The 11172-nt window shown below is 39.4% G+C and overlaps 1 protein-coding gene across 5 annotated transcripts in view; it reads right to left on the reverse strand.

Annotated features, from left to right (window-relative positions):
- Positions 1-11172, reverse strand: part of Ctps2 (CTP synthase 2) — a 97952-nt gene that overhangs the window by 3036 nt on the left and 83744 nt on the right. For 3 of the 5 annotated variants that reach the window (XM_047537047.1, XM_047537050.1, XM_047537052.1), the window contains 2 exons: positions 9362-9506; positions 3723-3740 (listed from right to left, as the gene is read on the reverse strand). In XM_047537047.1, coding sequence (XP_047393003.1) covers positions 3723-3740; positions 9362-9506 — 163 coding nt within the window. The remainder of the gene's footprint in view (positions 1-3722; positions 3741-9361; positions 9507-11172) is intronic. The other 2 variants (XM_047537048.1, XM_047537051.1) reach the window with 1 other exon arrangement.

The following is an 11172-nucleotide window of genomic DNA, read 5'->3' on the forward strand; positions in this document are numbered from 1 at the left end:
CTAAGCAACTCAGTGAGATCCTGTCTCTAAATAAAATAAAGAAAAAACAGAAAAAAAAGAAAATACTAGGGTTTATCTGTTTGTTTGGGTCTTCGTTTTCTTATAAAGACTCCATGTCACATAAAACTCATATTAGATAAATGTGTGTGCTTTTCTGTTGTTGATCTATCTTTTGTTATAGGGGCCTCAGCCATGAACCAAGATGGTTAGAGGGAAAGATGGTTTTTCCTCCCCACCAGCCATGTGAAAAGACTAGAGAACAGTAAACACAGCTGCATGTCCCTGATTCCATTAGTCAAATGCCATCCTTTTCTTTTTTCAGCTGCAGGATGACTTTTGCCTCTGTTTAAGGACGTGGTTCCTCCCTAGATACAGAGCTGTGCTTGCCTGTGTGCTTGAGATAACAGTAGCTCCTCATTACATGGGAATGTGTCATCTACAGTCAGCACATTCCACAGGGAGCTTGAACTTGGTGGTCATTAGGACTAGACATACGTGTTAGCACAAGACCCAGGGAACACCAGCAGTACACAAAGTGCTAATGTACTCTCTAAACTCACCTTGAAATCTTATCCACTTCAAATCATATTTTCACAATGATTTATGTATCAGCAGCATGAAAGTTTTCCATTCCAACAAACATTCTCATTTGTTCAAGGGTTTTGAGTCACATATAGCATTCAGAATAGAACCGATTATTGACACCTGTCACCATGCTGGGTTCCCTTAGAAATACATCTTCTCCATCAGTTACCTCTGCAATTGAACTTTTGCTCTGAGCCATGGGCTCTGTTTGGGTTTCCTCTTGCTTGGTTTAAAATAAATCAGCACATCAATGAACTCCACTAGAGTTCTACTGATCTGTGGAGATGGCATTGCCAGAAAGTGTTCCATGCATGACCCATCCCTAACCTTGGCCAAGCTTTTGCTGAGTGGTAGCGATATAAGTGTGAATTTCATAACAGGTGAAATCCCCCTCACTTGTTCTTATAGGGAACAATTGGAGAAACTCTGTACTGACAGGCTAGAAAACAAAGATTTTACTCTCTACATATTGAGTAAATATCAATAAATAGATAAAGCAAATCATAAAAGACCATCTATGTTTTCTGGTTTGCATTCTCACTGTCCTCCCTGACTTTTGGAGAAGAAAAGTAGAGGTACAGAGGCATTAAAGCAGGGAGAGGAGACAGAAGATTAAGAACAGATAGAAAAACCCAGGGTTGGGTGGTGCACACCTGTAATCCTAGCTATCCTGGAGGCTGAGGCAGAAGAATTTCAAGTTCTAGGTCAGCCTGAGTAACTTAATGAATGGGACCTTATCTCAAAATAAAAAGTAAAAACAGCTGAGGGTGTGGAGCTCAGTGGTAAAGGGCCCCTGGGTTCAATCACCAGTACCAAAAGAAAAAAAAAAAAAAGGAAAAGAAAGTGTTGGCAGAAAAAAAAGATATGTTAGATAAGCATTAAAAAAATCCTTAAAATCACTAAAGTAGAAAAATACCGCCTAGTTAGATTTCAGTTCAGGAAAATCATTTCTGTCACATAGAAATAATCATTTAAAAGGAAAAAAAGGTTTAAAATATTTTTTAAAAACCTAGCCAAAAATTTGATATGACCTCTCCCTATTCAAAAGCATGATCCTTCCTAGTTCTAGGCTTCATTTTGTTGTCACAGAATTAGCAAAGGAAGGGAATTTAGAAGCTGTGAATACAACTCCCTATGGGAAAAGAAATGAAGGCCAAGGGTATTCAAGTGACTTACCTAGAGCACAGCTTGTTTGAGTTGGGACTAGAATTCCCATACTAACCCAGGCCGCAAGTTCAGGTCTAAGCTGTGCTGCAGTGGGGCACCAGGGCCCACCAGGGCATGTCACCTGACACTACAAGTGAGAAGAGGCCAAGGACCAAGGGAACTCCATTTTCTCGGGTGTCACATCTTACATACACTTCCTTCCCTATCTCTACGCCCTGAGAGGAGTAGGGTGGGTTCACATTTTTCCTCTCATATTCCCCCTCACACTACACATAATGTTTATTTATTTACATAAATAAATACTATTTACTAACCATGTATCTTTGGACAAGGTAACTTGACTCCTGAGACCCAAGAAAAAGTGGCAAGAAAAAACAACTTCACCAAAATGTTATGAGGGCCAAAAGAGAATGTATAAACTTGCTCTGAAAGTTACACAAAAATATAAGTTGCTGCTATTGATAAGGGTTACATATTCATAATGATATCTCCCACAAAACTCATGAAATATAAAGAATCAGCAAAAACTGCTAAGTGCATGTTTTTCAGAATTGCTTCCAGTACCAAGTGTAATTCCCTACCCACATTAGTCAATGGACGTGGATGGGTCTGTTTCTAATCTACTGGTTCTCAAGTCTATCTGAAGTCTGTCTGCCCTGAACTCTGCTAATACATCAGAATGGACCAAACTGAGTATAACAAAATGAGGCTTAGCTTGAATTTATGCATCTCCAATGCTAATGATTGTGTTCACTAATTTCCTTTCACATTTGTTGAGAGACCGGCGGTGGGACAATAAAATAAGCCATGACACTCAGGGCAGAACTACTAGAGCTAGGGGTGTAGCTCAGTGGCAGAGCATTTGCATGGCATGCATGAGGCACACAGAACAAACTTAAAAGAAGTAATAAGCTAGATTTATCTGGGTATATTTTCACTTAATTGGAGACTTACCGGCTCCATCTTAAAACTAACCTATCTTTTTGAGTAATCTCCATACACACACAGACATAATTTCTCACTGGGAAGAATTATCACATATTAGAATTAAACTCTATGAAGTGACACAAAACACAGACACTTCACCTATGCCTTGTTACATTTGAGGAGGGGAAAGTTTTAAACCCGAACTGTTCAATACAGTAGCTACAAGCCACAGTGACTATCTGAATGTAGATCAAATAATATTAAAAATTCCATTCCTCACTTGCACTATTCAATTGCTCAATAGCCATATATAGTTAGTGACTGCCATACCTAATAACACAGATTATTAAGCATTTCCATCGTTCCAGAAACTTTTAATGGATGGTAGTGATTTACAAGGAAATGAATAATGAGTTTTAAAAAACAAACTCCAATCACCATGCAATGGTCCTCACTGTTTGTAAAGGTCTGGTTACCTATAGTTAATGAAAATCATAGCAAATATCTCTCACACATGCACATGCCCTCCCCAAATAGTAGAAACTCTCCTTTTACATAAGTATCTCACAGGACCATTTCTCCAAGACAAAATGAAAATCAGCAGTAGTGACTCATAGGAACCCATATCCTCATGTCACTAGCCTGACTTACAAAACTCCACCACAATGGTCTGCACGTGGTTGAGAGACAAAAGGCTTGTCATAGTCAAGCATATCTGTCATAGTCAAGCGTATCTTTCCTGACTCCTAATAAATTCCCATTATAAGAAAACATATTCCAAGACTCTAGAGAAAGGGTATAGTAATGCCTCATATAACCCACCTTTTGTGCAACCCCAAGGCAGTCATTAAATCACTTCTTCTTCATTAACAGAAGGAGATGGTTGGAATTTAAAATTTTTTAATGGCACAGTTAGGATTCCCAGCATGCATGAGTTCCTACAATACTTTCTATCAAAATCCATTTCATGTGAAAAAGCATGTCTTAAAAACACGTTGCCATGCACACAGTTTTCCCCAAAGCATTGTTACTGCTATACTTACTTCCTTCTCAAAGGGCCCCTGGAAGCCATAAAATATAAGAGCAATGGAATAAAAACTTAGTATGCTTTGAATGAGTTTTGCATTTCATAGTAAACAGTAGAATCAACCCAGGCAGGGCATTAAAAGCACAGTACTCTGTATTACTTTGAACTCCACTCTGGCTGGCCCCACATCATCAACGCTGGAGTTAATTATCAGCCGATATATAATCCCCAAGGTAAGGTGCACTCAAATGTGATTTCCTTAAAAATAATTTACCCGAAAAAAAAAAAAAATCTCCAGGTATGGAACTGAAGTCGGTCGGGGGGGAGGTAACAGTTTTAAAAGATGTTTAGAACAACTGCTCAAAAGACAGCAAAAAAGAAGCTCTTTTTTGTTTTAATTTTCAATCCTCTTATGCTTGAAATACAAAAAGGGGAGAAAGTAGTATTTCGATAACCATTTAAAGTTCACAAAGCACCATCTCAGCTGTTCCTCACAGCCAGCCCTAAGGGTGAAGAGTGGTAACTTGGACAAAATTTCCCAGTGAGTGATAAAGCCGGAAGTCAAATGCATAGTACTTGCTCTATTTGTTGATACTGTCCCCACAGAAGTAAAATACTTGCACCATATATTGCAATTACAGCCCCAGGCAACATCAACCATGCAGCCTAAAAATGTCAAAAAGCAAGAGGATTCCAAGTTTGAAATGGTGGCAGAAATTGAACATCAGATTCATGCAGGGGAAAACAGCATCTTACTCTGAGTCAGCCCAAATGGGGTAAGCATGCCTTAGAGGGAGAAATGCCACTCTGCCAAAAACAGGGCCACTGCCCACCTGAACCATTCCCATGGGCTGGCATACGGAGAGGATACAGATGGGTCTTCCCCTCTTGCTAAGCAGTTTAGGAATATATATCAAGAGCCAAGAGGCATTAAAACCCTCTGGGGAGTGCAGAGGACTACAGTTGTTTCAAATGGATTTATGTGCATTTTATCCTATAAGCCCAGGAAAGTCATTGAGGGTTTTAAGCTCCAAAATAATGTGGGAAGATCATTTTGATGGCAGAAGATGGATTAGGGGGAGGAAAGCTGGAAGCACAGAGACCAGGTAGGAGGCTATACAGTAGACAGGAGACAAAGGAGATGGAAACTAAGGTAAAAGAATAATAATAATATCATCATCATCATCATCATCATCATCATCATCCTTATTTAAGTTCCCACCATAGACTAGTCTAAATTGTTTTCTTACAATTACATGAGACAGTCTCCCTCCACCATACCAGCAAGGTATAATACCAGTATGACCATGCAAATTTGGGACAAATTATACTTAGACACAAGAGGAGAGACATCACCAAACAATTACAATGCTTTATTTAATGGACCACAATTTCCCATGGATTTATTCATTCTAAAAATGATCTAGCCAGGTACAGTGGCACATGCCTGTAATCCCAGCAGCTCAGGAGGCTAAGGCAGGAGGATCAAAAGTTCAAAGCCAGCCTCTGCAACTTAGTGTGTCCCTGAGCAAATTAGCGACACCCTGTCTTAAAAAATAAAAATTTAAAAGAAAACAAAATGGGGATGTAGCTCAGTAGTTGAGTGCTGCTGCATTCAATCCCTGGTACAAAAAAAAAATAAGGTTCAATGGTGTAATTAATAAGTTACACTTGGGCAAAAAAAGACTTAGCATAGCAAGGCCTGAGGCTGTCATCTTTAGAAAGTCCAGCAGGGTTGGTCATTGGCTGGTGTCTGTAAATGTGCCTTTCAGAACGTATGCTCCACTACTAACTGATTAAGATCCTTTTGCTGCACCTAGGTTGTTTGTACAAACGATGTGATTTATAGTGAACACAATTTTCCCTCTAGGAGTCTGAAATCTAGGGGGTTGCTATGCAGAGAACCTCTATGTGACCAGACCTCAACAAAATCCCTAAAGACACACTTCTCTGGGCAGAAATGCCATGCATATGTTGCATTCAGTGCTGGAAGGAGGGTCAGCTCAGTGTGACTTATCACAGGAGGGAGGGAGTAAGCACAGGAAACCTGCAAATGGATTTCTCCAAGCTCCACTTACATCTTTTCCCTTACTGAACCCACTGTGCATATTTACTGCATCACTGTAATAAATATTAGCTGTGAGTTCAACAATATTCTGATTCCTTCTTGAGAATCATCAATGTGCAGGTAGTCTTGGGAGACCCTCAAAACCAGACTTGGTTTGATTTTGCCTGTACTTTTGAGTAGCTCACAAAAACATAAAAAATACTACCCTAAAATTATTATGTCCTTGAGCAGACCACTACCCATCTAAAACCAGACAGAACTGGTTTTCACAACTGCTCTTTCTGGAGATAATGGAATGGTTGACAAGTTAGCTCACCAGCTCTAAATCCCAAAAGAATATTCTTACTACAACTTCCCTAGTGCTCAAAGATAAATATTCTCCACTAAGCAGCAAGCAGGGGTTATGGTCCAGGTGTTCTTACTCAAAGTCAAGGACTTTTACACTCTGTATCTTAAAGATATCACTGTTCGTGTGCCATACAGTTGAATATCATCAGAGCAAATTTCTGGGAAAGGAAGTCATTATTCTAGCATTTGTTCTAAGGTCAATTAGAAGCAGTAATCTTGTTTGAAAGAAATTCAGCTCCAACTCAGCTCACATTAGAGTCTAGCCACCAAAGCAGTCATTTGCTTTTCAAAGTGCGCTAATCCAATCGAACTGGGCAGAGAGGAGCTGAAGTCATCCTGGTATCTGTCTCTGGATTAATTCATAGTCACCATTCTTGGTTGGGAAACCCCCTGCAATGAGTCAAGATCAGACTAGACTACATCCATCCTTCCCTGCCACCTGTATTTACTACTTTAACGGGTAATAAACAACCCCTTGTGCTAGGGAGCCAGGGAGACAAAGATACATAAGATACTGGCTGCCTCTAAGGAATGAGCCAGTTTGTGGCTGATATGTAGGAATTCTCTTGCAACCAAGGAAGCCTGCAATCAGCTGGGATTCCAATTCTACGAGACATACTGCATCCTGTTCAGGAGTCACTAGCAAGCAGAAAGTGCCAGGAAGTGTCCACTGAAGATGGCCAACGTCCATGCAGGAATTGGCAGGCCACAGCACACAGGTAGGCAACCCACACACACCAGACAACATCCATATATTAGTTAATGCTTGCAAACAGCTAGATGGTTATGAGTGAATAATTTCTCCCAGCCACTAATTCCCTCCACTGTCACCCCCGCCCCTTTCAAGTGTGACAACCTGAAATAATAGAGACAATAAGGTGACTGTGAAGGGTCACAGCACACATATGATGCCGGACCACATTGGAATTTTCAATCTGCTGCATAAGCTGTATATCCTGACAACCCAGGAGGGTTCTCATGCAGAACCATAGCACATGAGCCAGAGAGTGTGGAGCCACTTGGTTGAAGCAGAGAAGAGCCCAGGGTGCCTTCAGCCCACTCCTCATGGCAGCCCAGACTCCAGCTCTGTGGGCAAAGCTTGAAAGAATGCAAGTAGTGATCATTAATTCCATAAGGCATGCCCAGCATGCAAAATATGTAAAACATTCCCATACAAATACACAGGTAAACGAAATGCTAGAGAGCTGTGAGCTTCTCCCAGCAAGCAATGGCATTAATAAGCAGGCTCATGTAACACGATCTCACACATACACCCATGCATGCAGCAAGGCAGCCCTCAAAAGTTGTTGGCTGGGATGAGGGCTGGCAATGGCAATCTTCTAAACAACGCATAGGATTATCATGGTAATAACCCTTCCTAAGTCTATGATATCCTGGTTAGTTCCTTCAATTTTAAATTTTCAACATACATTATTCTTAGATGACAAGAAGTAAAGAGATAAATTCTCCCCAAACTCATATTTAAATGTAATGAAGTTTTCATGAAAATCCCTAAGGAATTTTTTACTTGAACCTGATCTTAACGATCATTTTACAATTCACCTGGAAGAATAGCAAAATCTATTTTTAAAAACTGAACAACAGAAGTAGAGTAGGGGAGGTCTTCCTTTAAAATAATGCTCTGACAGTGAAAAGAACAGTAAAGGTTCAGGTATGAGAAAGAAAATCATCAATTGAACAAAAGAGAACTCTCTGAAATGAAACCAAATTGCCCAACCTACAATTCACAGGGAGCAGAGGGGGAGCCAGATCCCTACCTCAAATGCTTCGCTAAAAAAAAAGTCCATAGGGCTGGGGAGATAGCTCAGCTGGTAGAGTGCTTGCCTCGCAAGCACAAGGCTCTGGGTTCGATCCCCAGTACCGCAAAAAAAAAAAAAAAAAGTCCATATAGATTATAGATTTAAACCATAAAATCAAACCATAATAGTGTAAGAGGAAAACATCTGTGTTATTATTTAAATAATCTTTTCATAGGAAAAGACTTTAGGCATGATACTAAAGATAGAATCCAGAAAAGTAAAAGATAGAACTACATAAATTTTTATAAAATAGCTAGGCATGGCAGTGCACTCCTGTAATCCCAGTGACTCTGGAGGTTGAAGTGGGAGGATCCCAAGTTGGAGGCCAGCCTCAGCAATTTAGCAAGACCCTGTCTCAAAATCAAAAAAGGGTTAGCAATGTAGCTCAGTGGTAGAGCACCTCTGAATGCAGTACAAAAAAACAAAACTTTTTACATAATTTTTTTCAAAATCACACAAAGCCAGGTACAGTAGTACACACTTATTATCTCAGTGCCTCAGGAGGCTCACAAGTTCAAAGGCAGTCTCAGCAACTTAGCAAGACCCTAAACAACTTAATGAGATCCAGTCTTAAAAATTGAAATTTAAAGAAAAAGGGCTGAGGGTTAAGTATTCCTGGGTTCAATCCCCAGTACCACAAAAAAATAGAGACTACATAATGTCCTTATCCAAAACTCCTTAGGAGGGATGAAAACTTCCATTAACAAGCCAAAAGAAAAACAAAATCATTTTGTAAAAAAATTTGCATGCAATCTAACAAAGAACTAATTTTCCTTATGTATAAAGAAGTTACCAATCAGTAAGAAAAAGAATACAATAGTAAAAGGGAAAAGGGGCAAAGGAACAGAAAAGTTGTTCATAAAAAAAGAGCCAAGAAATGCATATGATATTCATAAATACTTATTAATCAAAGATCAACAAAGAAAGTCTCATCTTTTCAATAATCAAAATGACAAAGCTTAAGGCAGGCATGGTGGCACACACCTATAATCCCAGAGGCTTGGGAGGCTGAGGCAGGAGGATTGCGAGTTCAAAGCCAGGCTCAGCAACAGTGAGGCACTAAGCAACTCAGTGAGACCTGACTCTAAATAAAATACAAAATAAGGCTGGGGATGTGGCTCAGTGGTCAAGTGCCCTTGAGTTCAATCCTTGGCACCAAAAAAAAAAAAAAAAAAAAAAAAGAGAGAGAGAGAGAGACAAAAAATATATGAAATAATAGCCAGTGTCAGCATGATTTGGAAAGCTGGCATATTATTGCTATAAACATGATTAAATTATATTGTGAAGAGAAAAATTTGTTAAGGAAGAAAAAAACTGATCCTTTACAAAAAATGATGTAATGACATTCAACATTTTTAGAAACCTAAGATGCTAGTAAATGTGCATCTTGGGTCCTTGCTAGAGCAGTGAGCTGGTTACCTGGAGGACAGTTTGCAGCCCTGTTGCAGGTACGTATTCAGGTTCCCAGTTGCTGCAAGTAAGAGCCCCAAGTACGGAGGGGAAGGCTTCATCGGCCTAGAAGAAAACTCAGGATGGAATTGGACACCGACAAAATATGGATGATCTGAAATGAGAGCAATCAGGATGTGATTGAAGCAGACAAATATAAGAACTGCTTGAAAGGTCTTCTTATCTTTGAATAAGAAAACTCATTAAATGCTAAGATGATTTTTTAACTTGTCATCACAGTTACTTTCATGATCCATTTCTGGAGTAGAATTCTAAATATAAAGCACATCTCACTTAATTCAGGATTTTATCTGTGGAAGGTGTTATTAGCAAAGCTAAGTGATAGTTTGTGAGCACCATGATGAATTGTGCATTCCCAAAGTCAGCCTTCTTCCTGAAGGCCCTCTGCAGATTTGTGTTGGCTCTGTTTCCATGGTTCCCCCTCAGACTGTAGGCTAACCCTGGGTCATTCTTTCTCTTAGATGACTTGAGGCCATTTCCTATGAAGGCTCCTTCCCTGAGGGAAGGGTCCCCTGGGATAAATAAGCACAATGCTAACCCAGTGGGCTGCCCCTGGGAAACAGCAAGGACAACTGCTTTTCTAGTCACAGCTTTATGCTGGGTATTAATCATAACACCATAAAATGGAACTGGTACTCATATTTCAGTCTATGCCAACTTGTCACTTGTGATAAAGTCTCTGAGTGATGAAAGGATGGCCTTTCAACATGTTCATGGTAGTTATACCTCAAGGTGGCAAGAGTTCAAGCTCTTTTCTTCTTTCTTTATTTGTTTCTGTATTGGGCGAACCTTCACAATGAGCATGTGTCACATTATCATGAACAAAAATCAAGCTATTTTCATTACAAGGGTTGTAAGAACCCCCTATGTGAGTAATTCAAGTTCTCCCTCAGATAATAGGAACAGAAAAGTAGCTTTTCCCAGATATCTGGAATCCTGTTTTGAAATAAAAAGAATTAAGTAAGAGGGTGACACTTCCAAATCTGGGTAGAAATTTTCCAGAATTCCATATTCCTCCCCCCCAACCACCACCACCAATCACAACTCTAAAATACTATGTTTACTCCCACATCAGGGAGCATATAGATTGCACATCTCTCTCTAATCCTATAATTACCATTAGAGCATAGTTACTATGCTGTATTTCCAAATTTGAAAAATAATTTCAATTGCTGTATGTATCAAACTGAAGATAATTAAATAAAATGCTTTGTAGGGGGAGTAAAATAACTTCAAAACTTTCAATGAGACGTTTCATCAAATGGTCTAACAATCTAGTATGGAATCAAAATCACAAATTCCTGTCACCCCAGGAGACCCAAAGCTACTGTACAGTAATAAGGAAATGATGATAAAACAGAAATATCTACTTCCTAAGGTTATCATTTAAAGTTTGGCCCTACAAAATGGTAGCTTCTAGTAACATATGGCTGTTTACACTCATTAGAATTAATTGAGTACATTTCAAGTGCTCAGTAGCCACACGTGGCAGTCAACATACTGAACAGGAAAGAATAGTTCTATTACAGCAGCAAGTTCTACAGGACAGCTCTGATCCCAGAAAACTCCAGTGCAGAAATACTCTGTATCTAAGAAGAAGCCTCCCTGAATTAGAAGGACACTCAGGTATGAAAGCTTTGTCACAGGAATAGTACCTTGTCCCAGGAATGCATCACTTTAAGAAAAGAAGAGAAATCGTCCATATTTAGAGAAGAAATTAAGCAATGTAGCTTTATATTTAAATCAGGATAAATTTTATA

Source organism: Sciurus carolinensis, chromosome X (assembly GCF_902686445.1).
Source record: "Sciurus carolinensis chromosome X, mSciCar1.2, whole genome shotgun sequence".
Classification (NCBI taxonomy): domain Eukaryota; kingdom Metazoa; phylum Chordata; class Mammalia; order Rodentia; family Sciuridae; genus Sciurus; species Sciurus carolinensis.